Source organism: Aegilops tauschii, chromosome 1 (genome assembly GCF_002575655.3).
Source record: "Aegilops tauschii subsp. strangulata cultivar AL8/78 chromosome 1, Aet v6.0, whole genome shotgun sequence".
NCBI lineage: Eukaryota > Viridiplantae > Streptophyta > Magnoliopsida > Poales > Poaceae > Aegilops > Aegilops tauschii.
Genome location: NC_053035.3, coordinates 25,689,842 through 25,711,902, shown reverse-complemented (window position 1 = coordinate 25,711,902; position 22,061 = coordinate 25,689,842). Strand labels below are relative to the sequence as shown.

Genomic DNA, 22,061 nt, shown 5'->3' with positions numbered 1-22,061 from the left:
CGGGATGCCTAGTGAAAGCCGGTCCAGAAGAGGACCCCGAGATCATAGCAGCTGCGGCAGCACTTGGATTGACTGTAGCGGGTGCCATGAAACAAGCGTCCGAGATGGGTTTGACTCTTCGTGCCTTCTTAGGCCTTGAGGATGCGCCAGTATGTGAGATAGCATTACAATATGTGCGGAATGGGCCTCTCGTCGAGCCTGCGCGGAAAAAGAGTCTACCACCACAAATGCGAAATCTGCTACGTTGGTACAAGCAATTCATAACATGGGCCGACAAAGAATATGTTTATGCGGATGTTACAGAGGAGCATCACACCAAACGGTACTCTGTAGAAATTCATATGAGTGAATTGTTCCAGCTGTTCAATCTGCGCGACCTCGACAAATCTATGCTGAGTTGCTACGTTCTGTAAGTGATTTATTTCTACCTCATCTCGTTCTTCATTGCCTGCACTATATATATATATATTGTCCTAACTATATTGTTGCGTACGCTATTATGCAGATTGAAGATTTGGGAATGCAAAATAAGAAACATCCATGATGTTGGGTTCATTGACCCACATATCGTTAATGGACATGTGTTACAACATCACCCCGAAGACGTGGAGAAAGACCTGTACAAGTTTCTTAGAAAGCATCAACTCAAAAGTCATATTCTATTTCCTTACCATTTTGGGTGAGTGTTTCTCTCTTGTGCCCATTCTCTTTTGTTTACTCCATGCATGGTATGTCTAATCGACTGTGCATGTAACGTGTCCGCAGGTTCCACTGGATTCTGCTAAATATTGAACTTCACACCTCCAGAGTTCTAATCATGGACTCTATGGATTCGGATCCAAAGCGTTGGGCCGACATGAGAAAAATGCTGCAAAAGTAATTATTTTCAATCATTTGAGCTCTATATCGATCGGTCTCTTTCGTTCATTTTCTAATATCAAGTAACTAATAACTTCCTTATTCATTTAATTTTCTTTGCCCTGTAGGGTTTGGAGACGGTTCTCAGAAGAAATTGTCGGTGAATTCAAACATGAGCTAGATTTCAGAAGGTTAGTTAATGTGGATAAGCAGCCACCGGGGACCAATCTATGTGGATACTATGTTTGTGAGAACATCCGGAGACACACCACTGAGCGGAAGGCATCGGATAGCGTGCGGAACGCGACGGATAACTTGCGGAGGAGGCTTAGTCCAGAAGCTCGCTTCCGACCAATTCAAGAAGAATTAGCAGGATTTTTCATGAGGGAAGTCATCAATCCTAAAGGAGAACACTATACCGAGGACGAAGAAATTTATATGCATACCCGAGATTGAAACTTGTACGAAATTGTATATGGTCATCCATCCTAATTGTGTATGGAAACTTGTTCGAAGTTGTATATGGTCACCCGAGATTGAATATATATTATATATTCCTCTTGAATTCTTCTTGTTTGAAATTTCATATGCATGTATATAGTAGCGTAAAATATGTGTACTGAAACTTTATCAAAATTAAAATAAAACACAAAATATAATATAAAAGAAATAAAACACTCCAAACTAAAAAGAAACCAGGTTTAGGGGGGCTAAAACCCTAAACCTGCGGAGGAGCCCTTTAGTCCCGGTTGTCCACGAGAACCGGGACTAAAGGTCCTCCGCCCCAACGGACCACGGGCGCCCACGTGGACGGGCCTTTAGTCCCGGTCAGCCACAAGAACCGGGACTAAAGCCTTTAGTCGCGGTCCGTAAGAGGCGCGGCTAAAGGGGGGGTCTTTAGTCGCGCATATTTAGTCCCGGTTGCACAGCCGGGACTAAAGGCTGTTGCGAACCGGGACTAAAGGGCTTTTTTCTACCAGTAGAAGCATAATATATATTTTTTTTAAGCATAAACCGAATGAGAACCTGTAAACCTATCCAGCAAGGACATTCAGATCACCATTCCACCTAATAACTGCTTAAACATACACAAAAAAACTCCACATCATGAGTACTATTCTAATGACCAAACTTTTGATGGAGCTGTACGACTTCAAGTCCATATGGATTAAAAGCTCCTACATAGAGACCTAAATGTACTTCACTGAGCAAACTTTACCATTAAAGGGGTCTGATCTATTAGAATCCATAAAAATCCGATTAAAATGGTATTCACGATCAGGTTGACTCGGGTCTTGCACAATGTAAGCTTTAAAAGCTCCTGGGCTTCTTTATTTATCTGCAGTGAGTCCATCATTTTCTGAGTTAACTTGATTACAAGAACAGGAATATGGTTTATAGAACTGGAATGGACAGTTACCACCACACATGGATCAAACAAATCAAGTCTGGGATGTAAAGGATCAAACTGGCGATAAATCACGACTGGACATGGTAGATGTAATCCTGCCGGTCAGCTCCCATGTGATTCGTGCAATTTTAATACACAAAGCGCGTATACTAATATCTATTCACCGTAGTATAGTTTTCCTATCCGCTTTGAGCGCACTGAGTTTTTGTTAGGCTGAATGGGTACCGAATAATCTTGAGTGAACATGCGGCTACGCGCTGCCGTTATCCAGTCCACACACTATCTCGTGATTCGTGCACTTTTAATACGAGCTCGTTGTATAATGAATCAAAACTCTAGTATAAACATCTGTATCCCGCGTATTCACACGAAGCTGACACGCTCAGATGTGGGGCCGCAGTATAGGAACGCGCTGTCGAACGGCTACTTGCAGCTGGCGCAACGGCTAGTTGCATTCATCTCCCTTCCCCAGACTACATAAACACCTCGCGCAAATCATATTCGCACTCCTCACTCAAATCCTCATTCGCCCGCCCCGCTCAACACCATGTGTTCATCCAAGTCACAGCTTAGCTCCACGCCTCCTGCATCGCACCACACCGCCAACCAACCAGGTGCTCCCTCTCCCTCTCATCCGTTGCCCGGAATGCAACGCTGGTTTCGTCGTGTGGTTTGTCTCAGGGACAGTAGAAAACCCGGGGAGGCACTTCTACAAGTGCGAAAGGCATGGAGTAAGTTCTCCATGATCTCTCCGCCCACCCATCTCTTTTGGGCTGATCATTTAGCTTGGCAGTTCGGCGGCTGCAGACTTTGAAAGTGGGAGAACAAGTACATACAGTACTTCAGCGCCCGTTGGGGACACCTCATTTCACATGCATCAGTCCATCGTCATGTATCACTACTCGAGGAAAATCAAGCATGGCTGAAGAACATCTTCGTGTTCGGTGTCGTCAACCTGGCGGTCATGGCCATGATTTGCTGAAGTTCTAAATGTCATTCCGGCCCCTCCCACCCCACATGTATCCAGCATGCTTGAGTCGATGTAGGTCACCGTATGGTTGTAGCTAGCTGGTTTTCAGAGTACTATGTGTTTTTGTCTGCCTGGTCGACGTTTGTGTCGTTGAATCGTGATGTAAGCGCAGGGCCAATCAATAATACAGATGCGCGTTTATTTTCATATAATTGAGCACTGAGTTTCTTTTTTTAGGCATGCGGGACACTGCTTGCATGGCACCCACGACGCTGCAATTATCAAACGAGTCATGGCGAAGTTAAATCCTGCGAGCGAAATCAATTCCTCCACCTGCCCTGCAAATCATAAAGCCACCCATCGAACATTTAATATTTTGTAGTTCTGAATGTCACTTTTTTAAGAACCGAGCTTCGGTGTTTAGAGAACGAAGAAATTTGCTATCACACGAAAACATACCTCCTAACCCATCCCACTTCGTCATCAAGGGCAACGTACTTGTTTTCTGCCCTCTGAATCTGCTCCTCCACCGGACGCACATCAACTGAATCTAACGAATCTGCAAATGTCCCGCCTGGGTGGTCCTTTGTCACCTCCCGTAGGGATTCAAGCATGCCCGTATGGCTGCAAAAAATGTCTGGATCTGGCTGGAAATCCAAGCGCAGAATATCGCTCGAGGTCTCAGATCCAAAAACAGGCCCCACGAGCGTCGTCGTGCTGCGGGGAGAGCGGGGTCAAGATCAAAGACATGCGTGTGCGCTCCTTGAACAGAGAACCAAGAACACCTTATCTCCGTCTGCGAGGAACCCATCGCCGCTCCTTCCTCTGTTCGTCGCCAGGGGCACCTACAGGCACATACTAGGGACAGGTGTTGCGGGGACGACGGTTCAGTTATACACATCCACCGAAGGACGGGGAGTTAATCCATCTCCCCGTCCGGGCCCGGGCTTTTTTGTTTCTTCCTCGTCTGATTCATTTAATGTGGGTTGTGCGGCCGGGGCGTATAACGCGTGTATTCGTCCGATGTGTGAATTCACGCGGTGCGTATTTGCACAAGTGCTAATAAAAATAACAATCACAGCGCGTCGCCGGACGACCACGATAACGGCAACGCGTAGCCGCATGTCCCAAAAATTCACGTCCGAATGGGTACTTACAACACGCTCCTTGCAGCTTTGTGTGGATCAGAACGCATTGAATTACTCTTCATTTATGTGCTACTAGCTTCAGGCGAGAGGTGAAAATATCAAATGCTACCACACATTACATGCTATCATGCTACCATTTTTCAAAAATCGTATTTGAATGTTTCAAAAAATTCTGAAAAATTTTGTGAGTGTTCAAAAGGCATGTGTCTACAATCTGTAAATAGTTCGAATCAAAATTCGAAACACACAACAAGAAGCAAAAAAGACAAATTTAGTATGTATAGTGCCACAAAAAGACAAAAGCCAGAATGACACTATTTACATTAGTATTTTTCCTTTTTGTTTCCGCATGTGTATTTTGAATTTTTGACTTGAACTTTTTACAAATTGTCAACATATGTCACATGAACACTCATAATTATTTTCAAGTTTTTTTGAAACATTTAAATAGTTTTTGAAAAATTGTATCATGGGAGCACCTAATGTGTGGGAGCATGGGATATCCTTCCAATCGAGGGGGGGGGGGGGGAGATGGGCAGGAGTGGCAGTTATTTCGGTAGCAATGATGATACCTGGCCCACATCCAAATTACTATGTCAGTGACCAGACATGACCAGACATATGCTGGCCTTTCGGTAGCAATGATGATACCTGGCCCACATTCCGTTTGCCATTGATCCCACCATAATGATGTTGATAATGGCTCATTATCACAACCCACCCTAGTAGATGTACTCACGTTCATATTTATTTGCTAGTACATATTATTTGCATCCTTATCAAAATATCAAGTACCTTTGGTAATAATGAAGGCCCCGCTTTTAAAGCTCTGCATGTATAGATGTTTGTGTTAACATTTTTTATTTCAAAAAGTAATGTTATATCTCCTCAGTAAGACTAGTAACTAAATTGTCTTGGGCCCCTAACATCATATGACGTTTGAAAAATGAAAACATCATATATATGCCGAACCCTACCGTCTCCACTAGGGGAGGCACTAAGACAATCCCAACAAGTACTATGAACAAGACATCGGTGGCGTGGCAGGGAGCTCCAGATCTGGATCGGGGCCGAGCAGCAGCGGCAGCAGAGAGTGTTTAGGGTTTGCCGAGGGGGAAAGTGGGGAGAGAGGGCAGGATGCCGCCGTGGTTGCGCACGTCTATCACCTCCCGACCAGCAAAGTGAAGTGACGGGAATGCCCCGGTGGGGCGTGGGGGCATGGATTTTTACATTTAGATACAATTGGAATTTTATCCAACGGCCCAAGATGATCGCGGTGACAACCGGGCGGCTCACAACGATCAGACGCAAGATCAGACGACCTGTATCGCATAGAAAAAGGCCACGTTCACTAATCGCTGTGAGGGATGCATTCCCTCCGGGTCTTTACTCCTGGGATGTAGTACCATCCAACGGTTTTGTAACACCTTCCACGAAGTCAAGCACTGTCATCCCCACCGCGACTCGCCGCCCCCGTGCTCCTCCGGCGACAGGCCGACAGCCCACCCAAGCTCAACCCCCACGCGGCGCGAACGTCGACATCGCCTGTCACGGCCTCCTCCATACGGCTCTGCTATTCAGTTCTCATGGGAGGACTCCCGCCCGGTCGCCTTCCACCTCCGTTGCGGCGACGCCCGCCGCTGACCTCGGGCCGGCGACAGTGCGTGCTTCGCTCTCTTCCTCGCCGATGGAACGCTGGTGGTTGCCTCTTCATCCCTTTCTCCGAATCGACTGCTACACTTCCCTTTTCTTCTCACGGCAGTGCTTTTCTTCTCACGCACATGTCCTGTTTGCTGAAATGCCTTCTTACATGGTGACACTCCTGATGGATCAGATCGGTGGTTCTGCAGCAAGCCTAAAACAACCTCCAATTGGTTGATGAATTATCCAATGTACGAATTAGTAAAGCAAGGCTGTTCAAGCATGGACATGTTTAGATGACACTGACCAAGCATACTCTGTGATTCCATTAATTCCTCTAGTCTATTCCTGTGGCATGCTTGATTTCTGAAGAGGTTCCAATCGGTTTTGACCGAACTGTTTAAGCTCTGATATAGAGCTTATTACAATCCTCAGACATCAGTTTATTGCATATGGCCGTACAACTCTGCATCTCGTAATCTACTTGTACTCTACATTCTGCTACCTTATAATTTGTGTATACTGAATTGATGGGCCTCTCTTTCACCAAGCATATTAAAGTTGACACCTGTTTTTCCATCTGCTGCGGAATGCATATAGCATTGCATATGTATTGCCTATTTACATAGCCGTCCTTCAATTATATGCTGCCTTTATTTGCAGGCTGGTGGTACTTTTGAAGCATTTTACCTGTAATCTGGGGCTTTATTCCTACAAAAACGAGAACGATCCCCAAGCTCAAGCCAAAGAGGAATTTCACTTGGTCACTAGACTCACTACAAATGGAGTGAGCACTATCGTAAACTCTCTTAATTAGTTGATGTTTTTTGGTTCAATCTCGATTACACAAATTGCTGCTCTTCTTGTCTTGTCTCTCAACAGTTACACTAGTTGAACAAGTATTCATTTTTGAATGGTTCTTTCAACTATTATTCAGTTTGTATATTTGATCTGCACTATAACATCTCTTTGAAGGGATGATTTTAATGGATTTCATGTCATTTTTCGCATGTTGCAATTCTAATTAGTTGACACCTAGCTTAGTTAGCCTTGGATCCGCTGGTCAAGTCTGACATGCAAATCTTGTGGAAAGACTTGACTAGAATGTCATGCATATTCATCCTGATAAAAAATTGGTACGTAGTATAATCCATATGTGCAATTTTGGAACATTTCAGAATGTCCAACCCCATCATATCATGTTCACAGCACGAGAGAACAGAAGAGGCAGCTGTGAGTTTTCTTTTACCTCCTAATGAATGACCTTCCATATTAGTATTTGTTTAACTGAACATCTGAAATTTTATCGCATTATCACATTTAACCCTCGTAGTTGAAATAAGCTCAAAGAATCCTCCTCCGGCCTGGTCCATGCATTTAATTCTTTCTCCCTTCAATTCTTGTCCCGTACTGCTCCTACTGTGTAGGCACATGCTGCATGCCCGGACTCACTGTGCAGTGTGAACGGCAGAGACTCTCATCCACTCCTTTCCTCATGCCTGCCCGGACTCACTGCGCAGTGTGAACGGCAGAGACTCTCATCCACTCCTTTCCTCCTGCCCGCCTAGCTCCCTACCTTGGATTTTTCTCACTTGGAACGTTTGATTGATCACCGTTCTAAAAGGATTTGATTAATTTGCGCTTACACCCCCTCTGTGAAGTATAATTATATTTTATTTCGCTCAGTTTTCTCATGCAAATCTTCCTCTAAACATATTTTCTCGAATGGCACGCATAATTCCTGATAAAAACATATAAAACAAAAATCTGTTGTATGACCATCTCTCCTGTATAGACACAGAAAGTGTAGTTAATGTGATGGACCGGAACATTGATGCACTGTGTAACTGTGTGTATCATATGGTACATAGGACCCATCCATGGTCTGATTAATGTTGGCTGAGGGTGGAGCATAGCCTGCAGCGCTTGACTGACTCCTCACTGGTGGAGTAACTACATTTTCCTTGCACCTTCCTAAGCCTCTCCTGCATACTTCTTCCTGCTGTTCTTCCTTAGCTAGTTTGCCATTTGGATCGGTGTTGGTGGATCATTCTGTTGCCTCATTTCCCGGGTAATTTCCTTAATTCTTATAGCCATCTTCTTCTCCAGCTGCCTGGCTGCTGCTCTGATAATGCTACTCTTAACTGCACCGCGATATACAGGTGGAAGAGGCAAATCAGAAACAAGAAGCTATCGAGCAGGCCGGCCTGAGACTGAGAGAAAGAGAGAGAGAGGGGGCGTTGGGCTTGGGCATCCTCCTCCCCGAGCTGAGCGACAACCTCGAAGCAGAGGGGGAAGGATACTGTTAAGAAGGGGGTCATGGACCTCAAGGCCACGCAAGCTGCTCTTGAGAAGGTCTCCAATGTGCATTAATTTGCTGTAGCGCTTGACTTCCACCTAAGGTATGAAAGTGCTTGACTTCCCTAACACTTTCTTAAGCTCTGCTTGATGCAACGTAATGAAGTATTGCGACGATAAAAGACTGCAACTGGAGTGGTATAAAAAAGACTGATGTAGACTTGCTAGCTCATTTTTGTGTCCACCACATCATAAGAATCCTATTAATTTGTGTCTCATCCACTGCATCCTGCCAGGTATGGTATCCATGATCCACACATGCGCATGTGCCATGCTAAGATAAGCCAGCGCCTAATCACGGTCACACCGGTGGAGACTCTCCGATCGGGTTCCAGCGATGGCTGAGCTCGCCGGGGGCGCCGTCCGCTCGCTGCTTGGCGTCATCCACGACGAGGCTAAGTTACTGGGTGGCGTCCGTGGCGATGTGCAGTTCATCAAAGAGGAGATGGAGAGCATGAACAGCTTCCTCCTGCACCTCGCCAGGAAGACGCCCCGCAGCGGGGAGCACGACGAGCAGGTCCGCACGTGGATGAAGCAGGTCCGCGACCTCGCTCATGACTGCAGCAACTGCATCGATGTCTACCTACGGCGCGGCAATCCGGCAGTCTACCGTGCCAGAGGAATACTGCTGGGTTATGTGTGGTGGGTGCCTTGGTTCGTCAAGAAGACGCTGGCTCAGCACCTCGCAGCCACCCAGCTGCGCGACCTCAAAGCCCGGGCTCGTGATGTTGGGGAGCGGCGGCTCAGGTACGGCGTCGAGGTCCCGGCGAAGCTGGACGCCGACAAGAAGCTGATGGAGGCGTCGTGGTCATCAACATTGTTCCAAGCTACTAGGGCAGTTGTAGCCGAAGGAGACCATGACTTCGAAGAAGACTACTACCGGATGATAACCGATGATCCACGAAGGGAGCAAGCCTTTTCCGAGCCTCGCATTTCTGACAAGTGCACTGAAAAGCTAGTACGTTGGCTTGAACAACAACAAGAGGACGGTCCATTCCAAGCCATTGCCATTGCAGCACCAGATGAAGAGGATGGAAACGAAATACCAAATGAAGCTTTATCTCATGTTGCCGTTAAGGAAAAATTCGACCACATCTTCTCTATATATGGCCGGTCTTGCCTGCAAGAACCCTGGGATTTTCTTGGTGATATCTTGGAGAAGCTTGAAGAGGAATCCAACAAATCAGTGGAAGAATTCGGCGAGGAAGCTATCGACAAGAAGATTAGGAAAATCAAGGAGAAGATCGAAGAGTACCTGGAGAAACCTGGTAATAAAGGTTACCGGGTTGAACCCTTAGGAGTACTCTGTGGCATCTTGGGGGTGCTGCTCCAGGATGCAACTGCTGGTGAGGATCAAAATCAAACCCAGGAAAAGATCCTTGACGAGACAGTGGATAAGATGAAAAGGTATCTGGAATCAGCGGGTGAATCGAGTTCCTGCAGGATTGGTGTTGAGCATCGCCAATACATAGCCATCCTGCAGGAGCTGCTTCCCAAGCAGCACACCACCCCGGGAAAAGTAGCCACAAATAAACAAGCCGGCGAGGATCATATCGTGAAAAATATTAAAGACATCACGTTGAAGATTCATGTGCAGATCACACCGGAGCTGCTGCTGCCAGTGTCACTTCACCAGCTAGATAAATCAATGGGAGAATCAGGCCAAGACCAGCTGTTTGCAGGCGAGGAGGACTGCAGGGAGATGATTGAACATGTCCTAGAGAGGATCAAAGAGCATCTGTTAATTCAAGAAACCGTGGGGAGGGTTAGAGAGCATCTGCAGGGTACAAGGACACTGGTCGTTCTCCACAATGCCTCTGGCTACAAATGGGATGAGACTGCAAAGGCCTTGCGAGATTTGGGTTGCAGTTCAATGGCAGTGGTAGTTACCACAAAATACATGCAGAGGGCCAACGAGTTTTGCTATGGGACAGAACCCATCATATACTCTTCTATTGAATACTATCGCGAAACAGCGCTCCAACTTACAAATCGGCATGTGAATGATGACGAGAAGTACAGCGCTGAAATCTACCATGAGATCTTGGAGAAATGTAGGGTGGATGAGTTCTGCATAAAGATGTTCATCCATGCTCTGTTTGCCAATCCAATGAGGAGCAGAGAAGAACTGGACAAGTTGAGCAACAGCCTCGTGTTTGAAGGATCCGTGGAGACCAATGGCTACAAGATGATCAAGTTCTCGTACAATGATCTTCCTAGGGAATACAAGACCTGCTTGCTGTACCTAGCCATCTTCCATAAAGACGAAAAGATAAACCGGACAAGGTTAATTGGGCGGTGGGTTGCGGAAGGACTGATAACTAGACAAGACTGGCCCAGTTCAGTCAGTCAGGCCGAGCATTGTTTCGAGGTACTTGCCGACCTATGGCTTCTGTGTCCTTGCGACGTTGGTACTGCAGGGAAGGTCAAGAGCATTACGTTGCATCCACTAGTGTACAACTTCATCACCAAGATGGCCAGGAAAGAACACATTCTGGACACACGCCTATCTTGGCACCTGGCTCGCCACTTCTCTGTTCTCAGCAACATCCGGCTCCGTCCCTCGGATAGCATCTTCAACTTCTTGAAGCAACCATCCCGAGCATCATCTCAGTTAAATCTCGTCAAGGTCCTGGATCTGGAAGGTTGTGCATCCCTTAGGGATAACCAACGATGGCTCAGGAACGTGTGCACCTCATTAATACTGCTCAAGTATCTGAGCCTAAGGAACACAGATGTCACTCAGCTGCCGAAGGAGATCAACATGCTCCAGCAGCTGGAGGTGTTGGACATCCGGCACACTCCTATGAATGCCTGCGCCACAAAACTGCTCATGCTACTGAAGCTAAAGCGTCTGCTGGCTGGTCACACCGGCACTGGTGGTGGTGATGCTAGCACACTTTCCACTGTCCAGATGCCTCACAAGGTTAGAAAAATGATGGACCTGGAAGTGCTGTCACATGTACAGGCTTCGAAACATCATGCTACAGAGCTGAGAGAGATTGGCCAGCTATGGCAACTAAGGGTTCTTGGTGTGATCATTTATGATTGGAAAGCTCAACTTGAGAACTTACTCCAAGGGATTAGCGATCTGAATGAGTGCCTTCGGTCTTTGTCGATCGAGATCAAGCCTCCGCCTTCCAGGCAGGCTGCTACTCCTCCTGACGTGCCTGCAGCCGGTGCTATCAGTGCACACTGTAAAAACACACCCAAGCTTCTTGAATGCCTGAGCATCAGTGGAGTCACGGTGTATGAGCATCTTCTCCCATTGTTCGCAAGAGGCTGCCGCAAACTTGCTGAGGTAACTCTTCATAACACCTCGTTAGACCACAATGATATGGAATCCCTCGCAGATTTGCCAAACCTACGCGGCCTCAGGCTCCAGCATGTTAATTTACACACTGAGGGCAAGCTTATAATCCAGACTAATGGGTTCCAAAATCTCAAGTATCTTGTCGTTGAGGGGGGCGGCATCACCGACATCAACTTCGAACTTGGAGAAGCTCCTAAGCTTGAAAACATCACCTGGCTCATCGACGGGATAGTGTCTCTGTCGGGAATCAACAACCTTCCCAAGTTGAAAGAAATGGTGTTCAATGATGGTGTCAGGCTACCAGATCAGGTGATACAAGCCATAGAAGCACATCCAAACTTCATTGATACTAATGGAATATGGGAATTATGCTAATCAGGAGTGAATCTATGGTTCCTTGATTTCAACCTTACAATGTGGTCAGCAAGGGTTGCTTCATCCATTCATTCAAGCTTTACTATGATTCTGCTTTGTGTGTGAACTTGATTATGCTCGTATATGTGTTTGTGTTAAAAAATGCGAGATCATTTCTATACAGCCAATAGGGGTGTCTGAATGTAACGATAACGTGTCATGACTCATGAGTGAGGGTGTATGCTTATTTGTCCTAAACTAGCACAGCAGCCCACGAATGCATGAGCCACATCTTTGGTGTCTATTTTTGTACTTACATATTTGACATTATATTAGTTCAAAAACAATTATAATTTCATACTCCCTTCATTATACAATGTAGTGCGCCCGCGTTTCCCGAGATTCAAGTTTGACCATAAATTTAGCCAACGAGACCGACTGCGGCGGGAGTAACCTATCCCGCCGCAGTCGGTCTCGTTGGTTAAATTTATGGTCAAAGTTAGATCTCGGGAAATGCGGGCGCACTACATTGCTACTCCCGCCGCAGTCGGTCTCGTTGGTTAAATTTATGGTCAAAGTTAGATCTCGGGAAACGCGGGCGCACTACATTGCTACTCCCGCCGCAGTCGGTCTCGTTGGTTAAATTTATGGTCAAAGTTAGATCTCGGGAAACGCGGGCGCACTACGTTGTGAAATGGAGGGAGTATTTGTTTTGTTGTTCGAGACTTTCTATTGCCTCGTGTTCTTAATTTTCCTCTTTCTCCCTAGCATTGTTTAATTTGAAGTTTAATACCTGTCAGACGGATCCATAATATAAGATTGAATTCTACTAGCAGTGCCGGTTCATCCTACGGCTGATTGCATATATGAGCATGTTTCCTGTTATATGAAAGATTACTACTCCTACTGCAGTTCTTCTCTTATCAACACAGTTCATCATTTCCCTCAACCTCAGTACGGCATTTCAGCATTCTCAAAATGCTTCTTTCAATTACACTCCTAAAAAAAATCTCCATTTTCTTCTTATCAGTTTGTGGTTAACCATAATTGCCCAAATCAGTAATCCATCTGGAGTGCACTAACTCTACTCCAGTATAGCAGGATTTTCTGGTCTGTTTTTCTTCCCGTGGTAACAAACTGATCGACGGGGATTAGTTCGTTGCAACAACGGAAATGACGAATAAAGATCCGAGACAAGCTGTTATGACCGGGCAGACTTATGTCCGTAAGAGGCCCACTGGGCAGGTTTAGTTAGGGGCTTAGCCCACAAGTTATCTATCTTATTTTTCCATCGTGGTTATATATACTAGTTGTAAGAATTTTTGACAATGAAGCAATAAGAATAAATCTATTGCCCGGCTCGCACAGGAGCCGGACCCTAACCCTAACCGCCTCCAGCCCTTGCGCCGCCGCCTCCTCTCTCGCTCACGACGGCGCCGGCCGTTGGATAATAGTACCTGATTCTCGGCGGCGTATGGGTATCGTTGTCATACTTGATAGCTAAGGATCGTCGATGGTGCTCGTGTTGCTGTTGAGTTTGGGCCGGCTGTCGCCGTCGCTGAAGCGACTCCGGTGCTACGGTTGCGGCGCCTGTCGACATACAAGAAAGCTCATCTGTGGTAAGTGAACGGTTGCACGATAAAGAGAAAAACTGAAGGAGTACAAATCGAAATAACCTGATGAGGCTACGGCGTCGGTAAAGCAGGGCCGGTGGAGTTGAATATGGCGTCCGTGGAGCGGGTCCGGTGCAGTGGACGAAGGCTTCGGCGGGCGCGTTGTACAGTGCTTTCGGTGAGGCGGATCTGTTGCGGCGGACGAGGGCATGTATGAAGGGCTAGCGAAGGGGCGGACGAGAGAGTCAGTGAAGGGCCTACGCCGTGGTGGACGAGGGCGCCGGTTAAGCAGATAAGGTGCGGTGGACCATGATGGCGGTCAAGGAGATCTGGAGCGGTGGACAAGCCAGTCGCTGAAGCGGCTCCGGTGAAGTGGTGTGTTGGCAGTTGGGGGTTTCAAGGTGCGGAAGGTAGATCCGGCGGGGTGTGAGGTCCACCGCTGCGGCGGAGGACTAGATTCGGCGGCTTGCCGTGGTTGGGGGGGTCGGGGAGGGGAAGGGGAGGGGCTATGGGGAAGAATGTTGGGGGCAAAGAGGAGAAAACAATGGAGTTACCAAAGCAGCCCTTTTCCGTTCATGTGGCAGGGGTAAAACAGGAATATCGCAGGGCTAAACTTTCGGGCGCGTGATATTTCGATGTGAGCGGGAAGTTTGAAAGCTTTTGGCGCCTAAAATTATAAGTATTCTGCTCTCGTACGGCCGACAATGATATCATGGCCGACAATTTGTTTGTTTTGCACGCAAAAAAAATGTGCAAGTTTTGAAAATCAATGTCTCCACCTCGAAACTTAGATTGTCCATTCAATTCAAATATGGATCATTGAACTACTACAAGCAAATACCATCATACGGTCCAATTCAAATGAAATTCCAAACGTGCAAGTTTTGAAAATCAATGTCTCCAACTCGAAACTTAGATTGTCCATTCAATTCAAATATGGATCATTGAACTACTACAAGCAAATACCATCATACGGTCCAATTCAAATGAAATTCCAAACGTGTTTATCCTAAATATGATGACAAAAGCAAAAATGTGTATGTGTATGAATAAAGTGGATGATTATAAGGTTTGAACATGCCCGTATGTGTGTATCTCTAGGTTTGATATATGAATTTGAAATCACGAAATCCCGGTTTGTACCTCCGTTTAAATGAATTACAAAAGCTAATGATGGAGTCGAATTCCAAAATTCCAATCTTAGGTTTGTAATTCTCGTACATCAAGGTATATCACGCATGTTCAAAAGTATCGTTATCTCATAGTACAAACTGTGAAACAAATTGATTAACCATGAATGCACAATATCTCAATTACGCTAAAGTCCCTCAAATATAGACACCTCACTCTTTATCTGAAGTCAACCCCCCCACCACCACACACACACATAGAGAAGTCGTTCTCTCCCCCAAACACCAACACACGAGCACATTAACACCCCTCTCTCTTGTAAAGTCCGGACCCCAACATAGGTCTCTATCACTTTGTCTCTCGGGCATGCACACATCTCTTCCCTCACTCTCTAGGTCTCCCGCTATCTCTCTTACCCAAGCACACGCACTATGTAGAGTGTATATTTCCCATACACACAAAACGTCGCCCCCAAACGTCTATCTCCCTAGTCATGTGGTTCTCGCGCACTCACCTCACACACCACCCCACTGCAAACAAGCACACTTTGTCTCCTTGTGCACCACTCTCCTCTTTCTATCTCTCCCACATGCGGACCCGCCCCAGCTCCTTCCCTGTATACATATATGTCGTGACTCTTTGCATAGCTCCCTAATGTATAATCGTTCTCAATTTCGCACATTGTTCTCTACAACATCTATTCTAGATCTCTCATGAAGTCCCTATCACACACACGATGACTCGCTTCCCTTGCGTCTCCGTTCATAGGCCAATTTCGGACAACATCAACATTGTCTCCCTATCTATACGCCATTTATGGACACAAACGACCCCTCTCGCCCCTCTCTTCCTCTCTCTCTCTCTCCGTCGCTAGCTCTCTCTTTCTCTCGCTCTCACACCCCTCTCTCTCTCACACACACACACTCGATGTCTCTTCCAAATAGTCTGCTCCCCCCGCCTGCACCCGTGCTATCTCGCTACTACACATGTCACACCATTCCCCCTTCCCTTATACTAGGTTTACATCATCAGTGGTCTCTCTACTCCACATACACTCTCTCCCTCTCACACACAAACGCGTGCACAAACACACACAGACACGCACAAACACCCATTTATCTGGATCCTCATCTCTCCTCATGTCCGCATGTGTATCTCACACACTCACTCTCTAATTATGTATATGTGTCTCCACGTTACACAACACAAAGCCCCATGTACATGTCTCTCTCTATCCTCCACACACATAGACACAAAGAATCTGTTATCATTGCCTCAGTCTCTAACATATCACACACGCACACTGTCTCTCTCTCTCTCTCTCGCAAACACGCTCAACAAGGGTTTCCCCGTGAATAACTTACCGTCTATTCATCAATAGTCGTGGCAGTACGGCGAACATGAGACGTGAAAAAGAATAAATCTACACATGCTTAGACCACCTAGTATGACTACTAGGACTAGAGCAAGCCAAAAAGCGCGCCGCCGTCACCCCCTCCTTGTCGGCGATGGGAAAATCTTTGTTTTACATAGTCGAGAAGTCATTGTGCTAAGGCCCCACATGCCGAGGCGTTGAATAGAATGTAGCTGCTAGTTTACGGAAGCAAGTATCGATAATACGTTTGTATCTCCATACTTATATTTCTTCTCTTATAAAAAACTGAGTTGGTGATGATGGTATGTGTGCCATCTTGCAATATAGACCGTCCGATCTATATCTGACGGATGGAAATTAAACTAAAAGATACCCGCACCCCTCTCCACATTTGCAGACAAGGCCTTCCCTCGTTCATCCTTATCTCCAACAAACCTCATTGTTGAGCAATTAAGAAAGGAAGCCTCTGGAACAAACTGGCCTGGTGGCCGCTGCCGGCGTTGTCAATCCCCATGCCTCCGCTCAGTCCGACCACCAACCACCACCACACCCCACTCCTCTTCACCTTATCTCATATTTCCCGAGATATCATTAGTTTTTACACATGGGATTACTCCCACAAGGGTCAATCACAACAAGTGTTTTATAAAAAAATGCATCTTGATGTTCCGTGCAATGCACGGATCTTGCTAGTACTCCTACACAAGACTAAGTTGGTGATGCTGGTGTGTCTGCCATCCGTCGTTTCTGACCATTAGATCTACATCTAACGATTGTGAGGTAAGTTGTTGCCTTTTCTCACCAACATCCCACTTGTCTACCAATTTGCAGAAAAACCCATAATTAGTATCTTAAAACCAACCACATCCCTCCCTGACCTCACCAAAACAGCCCAAGGAATATATTCTAATTGAAACATAATATATCTCTAGTGACATATGTATATCAAAATTAGAGTGTTTTGTACCAAGTTTGTGAATAAGTATTATTCTAATTATGATTCGTTGCAACGGACATGAACATTGCTAGTATTTCCAACCATGCATTTTTTTCCTAGTATTCCATAGTTTTGAGTTTTCCATCAAGATATTAGTCACTCATGGTTGATATTTACTTTCAATCATGTACACATATGCACTATGTAACTAGCCTTGCTTATTGGCTTCCAAAGCTTAACTTTCACTCCTACTTACAATATGTAGAGTATTTAACAAAAAACTACCACTTTCAACCAGCCCTAGGAAGAATCTATTGTACAAAAAATAGCAAAAACATACCCAAAATTTCTTAATCCACGCCAAAAACTACCTAGTACTCCTACCGATTAGGTTCGTTTAAACCCATTTATGACAGGGTTGGCCCACACGTCCGTGCTGAGAGGCAGCTTAAACCAACACATTTTGTTTGACCGTTGACACGAGGGACCCACATTTGACCTTCTATCCTGTTATTCCCCCTCAAATCATTATTTTTCCTGAACATTACTTCAAACAGTACTGATGCGTGTTCGTCGGTGGCGCCGGTGATGAGCGAGTTGGCCGCCGCTCCGCCGGACGGGCCGGACGCCGCGCTGGCCTCTGCACGGGTTGGCAGGCTGGCCCGAGCGTGACTCACGAGCGAGCAAGCCGCCGCGCTGGCCTTCGCTCGAGCCAGATGGCTGGCCTTAGCGCGGCGCGCGCGAGCTAGCCGCCGCGCTGCCGTGCCAATCTAGCTAGCAAACCTTGCAGACAAGCAGCTGGACGGAGCTATCTTGGCTAGCTAGCGGCCGCGAGCGCCGGACGGAGCTGGCATCCGGGCTGCCGCAACATGGGCTCCGCACCGCCGGCGGTTTTGACCTCGCCTTCTGCCGGCGGCGGTAGCTGCGTCCCATGGCCGAGGATGACTAGGTGGACGGGTCGGAGGTAGGAGGTCACTCGAGGATTTTTGTTGGTAAGAGCATGTACAATGGTTGATAAGGTAGTCTTATCTTAAGTCTGCCACATATGCAAGTGGTAGTAGTTTCTTGGCATTTTAGTGGTTTCTTGCATTATTAGAGCAAGTACAATAGAGCTGAGTCAGCGGGCTATAAGAAATAAACTAGTATATTTCTGCTTAGTTGGAGGAAAGAGAAGAGGAGAGAGAAGGTAAGCGGGCTCTTCGTGAAGAGCCAGCTCTAGCACGTGCTCCTAGGCACTTTGTGAGAATGAGAAGTGGGCCACATAATAAAAAAGTAGTACACTCTTTTGATCTAGTATTGTACATGTTGGCTATAAGATGGGCTGTAGATAACATGGTACTGGCTTATAGCCAGCAGCTGGCTATACTATTAACCATTAGGGGTTTCTTGTAAGGAACAATGTATGTACTACTAGTGACAAAAGGCGATTCTAGGTTGCGTTGTACTCCAACGAGTACTACTAGTGGTCGCCGGAGTGTATACCTCGTTTTGTGGGTTCGATCCCGGCCGAACGCACGGTAGCCTTTTTTTAAAAATAGTACTACTACACTTCGCTGCGAGCCAATACTTTACACGGGTAGTTTGAGTTTTGAAGTCAAACGGACGTGTGGCCCCACAATCTGGGTGCACTGGACAGCCTAGCCACGTGAACGGGTTTTCCTTCCCAGCATCCCGTGGCTCGCGTGCTCGCCCTAGCCGCACCTCGCTTGCAGCTTCCAGCTAGTAGCATATTTAAACTAGCGCCTCCCAATTATGCCCGAGGAGCCGGAAAAGCTTGGCGGGGCATTGGGAACTGTGCAATACGGCTCTGTACGTAAAGTGCTCTACTACTACTCTGTAGCTTGTGGCGTTGCACGCATGGACTTCACTCCATTATCGGCTCTACTATAAAAGAAATTCCTCTTGACGTGTTTTTTTTGAAACGGAGGCAAAAGCTTTGCTTCATCTCATTCATAAAGAAGCAACTACTAACAAAGTTAGACGAGATCCATTACACCTCCACAAATGGAAGCGAAAAGCCTAGTCTCGCTGTATCAAATAACTCAAATGTTCTGCCCCCGCTGTAACCGTCGCTGATAAACAGGCTGCTAGTGTGTGCGTGAGAGGAGCGGCTGAGTAGGCCAGCTACGTGAGAGGAGCGGCTGAATAGAGCACCGAGAGTACCCACTAGGCCACTACGCAGGTGTACTTCCCCTGCATTGATAGTACATCGATGGTTCTAGAGAACAGTAGTACCCTCCACTTCCAACTGTAGCTCCTTGGCCCTGAGATTCAAGAGTTCAAAACTGGTGCACTATACTAGACTAGACTAGAAGTACAGTACATCGCACTACTAGTTGAGAAAAGTAGTACTAGTACTGCTACAGTACGAGTACGTACTCCTCCGTCACATAATGTAAGACGTTTTTTGACACTAGTTGGCGTGTACAAAAAATGGCAAAAACATACCCAAAATTTCTTAATCCACGCCAAAAACTACTACCTAGTGCAAAAAATTTCTTACTAGTGCTATTATTTACAGTATAATGCAATCCCATAACGTTCCATAATGCTAGTACTAGTAGTAAATAATAGCCTCACCCCTTCGCCGAGGAACGATCTACAGTTGGAAGGGACGAGGCCCTGCGGTTACTACGCTCTTATCTCCTCCTCGCCAGTTCCCCTCCCCCCGAAGAGAAGGCAGTTCATCGCTGCACCCATGGATTCGCCAGGCGGTTCTCCTCCTCGTCGGGGCTGGGAGACCTTGGACGACGATCCTCTGGGAGAAATCGCACGCCGCTCCGACGTCCTCACCGCCGCAAGACTCGGTGCTTCCTGCACCAACTTTTTCAAGACGCTACTTAAACAGGCTTGGGAAAAGGCCATGCTTGTTGGTCTTCCATGTGTCCTCGAGGAGAAGGTTCTTCTATGGGACAATCCTTCGAACAGTCCACCGCTCCCTGGCCATGGTTGCACGTTGACTCCGGTAGAGTTGCCGACGTTGAGAGGTAGTCGGATTTTGTCCGATGAGCAGGTCAGTAATGGAGTTTGATCATGTAGTACTTAGTTATTCCATTTTCATCCCGTAATTTCTCCACTGCCCACCGTCTTATATATAGGTCTGGGTCGGTGCCAACGAAGATTGGCTTGCATACCTCCGGCCGGATACCGCCATCATTTTGCACAACATCCACAGTAGTGTGGCCGTTCCGGTAGACCCCTTCTCCACCATTGGGATCGGCCTTCCGGACTGGCTGGGCTTGAATACGTATGATGATGCCTACATGAGATTGAAGAAGATAGCAATTGCGGACCCGCCGACAAAGCGACGCGGCTACGACGATTACTATCTCATTGCGGTATTCGACATAAGGATTGCCATCAATGCAAGAGGCAGTAACGGCAGAGGCTGGCGCATGTTGGCGGCGGCAGATTTGTACCCCTACACGTTCGAAGACGCCGTGCGCCATCTAGGCCGAATCTTCGCGGTGACAAGCCAGGGGACTTGCTTCATCTGGTTGCCATCCTACGGTACGGGAGATTACCAACGGAATGCACAAACCACCATTTGCATCCCTAACGGTACTTCATTATTTTGCAGGGACCAGTCATCTCCCGATCAAAATAAGATCGCCGATCCTGGATGTGCATTTGCATCCGCGATTCGGTCTAACCTGGAACCTTGTAGCTGACTTTGGCATATTGGGATCAACTATCTTAGCAGTCGTTACCCATGGTACCACTGATGTGCAACATGGTCACACAATCTACCACGATCGGACCGTCACCATCTACCCAGGTATTCCATTTTTTAACCCTCTCGCCTTCTCTTTCATTGTTGTACTAGTAGTATACTTTCTAGTACTAGTAGGAGTACTTTTTACCTTGGAGGACGCGTATAGCTAGCTAGGCCCTTGAAGACTTGAACCCACTAGCTGCCACCGTTTTTGTTTTTCCATGTCTTACTATCTCATCCATGTAGCCAAGAGTGGCTATATATAATAAGCCGGTTATTTTACTTCCTCTATACCGGAGTAGTACTATTTGCTGCACAGTATTACTGACCGCCATATTTGAGCACAACATTATTATGCATGGACCTTGACTATGTACGTCACCATGTGTCCAGATCTGGGATGCCGCGTGTATCAGATGAACGGCACCGAGTTCGACCCCCGTGATGCTACGTGGGTGCCGAGGAACACTCTTGGAGAGTACTCGCTTTTCATCGGGGACAGCTACCCCATTGTGAAGCGGATGCCACCTTCCTTGCACGACACAGAAGACCTGCCATTCATGAAGCATGGTTGTGTCTTCAGTGCGCACCGCCGGATGAACGTCATGCTGGGACACGCTATCCCTGATTTATGCCGCTTCAGCTTGGATGAGTCTCCATCGTGTGGAACTGGACTAGAAAGCTGCGACAATGATACCCGTTGCCCACCGCTATGGATCGTGCCATCCATGAAGAACACCTGGGACTGGAACCTGGAGGAGGACATGTAGCCCATCTATAACGTGTAAGTGGAGTACGGTAATTGTGAACGGTAGCGCTGTGAATATATGTAGACTAGTCGTGCACAAATTTATCACATGAATTGGAGAGGAACTTGTGTGGCATACTGACATTTGTCCTTTAGAATTTATTACTAGTAAATGTGTTATGTGTACGTGCAACTTGTGTGGTTGTTGCACGGGCTCCAACACGCTCTTTGAGAAAAAAAGGTGGCACAGCTTTGGATATACGTGACGTGGCGGCATCATAGAGTAGCATCGTTCGCTATAGTTGTAGTACACTCCTACTAGGACGACAACTCCTATAAAACCTTGCGCTTGGCTCTTTGCCTCTTCGGGAGGTTCAACAGTTCGTACTCGTGTGAACCTTGCACTTGACTCTTCGCCTCTTCGGAAGGTCCAACAATGATGATACTACAGTACAATATGCTTCTGGCAATCTGACACCGATTGAACTG

At 46.8% G+C, this 22,061-nt stretch overlaps 1 protein-coding gene across 7 annotated transcripts; it reads left to right on the top strand.

Moving 5' to 3' along the window:
• The first annotated feature begins 5,770 nt into the window (after nucleotides 1-5,770).
• LOC109787341 (disease resistance protein PIK6-NP) lies at nucleotides 5,771-12,342 on the top strand. 7 transcript variants are annotated; one of them, XM_045228968.2, is made up of 5 exons: nucleotides 5,771-6,279; nucleotides 6,692-6,815; nucleotides 7,900-8,099; nucleotides 8,191-8,430; nucleotides 8,623-12,342. In XM_045228968.2, the coding sequence occupies exon 5, from the start codon at nucleotides 8,724-8,726 to the stop codon at nucleotides 12,072-12,074; it is 3,351 nt and encodes a 1,116-aa protein (XP_045084903.1). In that variant the 5' UTR covers nucleotides 5,771-6,279; nucleotides 6,692-6,815; nucleotides 7,900-8,099; nucleotides 8,191-8,430; nucleotides 8,623-8,723; the 3' UTR covers nucleotides 12,075-12,342. The 7 variants fall into 7 exon arrangements, with proteins under 7 accessions (XP_045084903.1, XP_045084887.1, XP_045084870.1 ...); XM_045228952.2 differs by having other exon boundaries at nucleotides 7,207-8,099; XM_045228935.2 differs by having other exon boundaries at nucleotides 5,771-6,085; nucleotides 6,692-8,099.
• The last annotated feature ends 9,719 nt before the right edge of the window (nucleotides 12,343-22,061 follow it).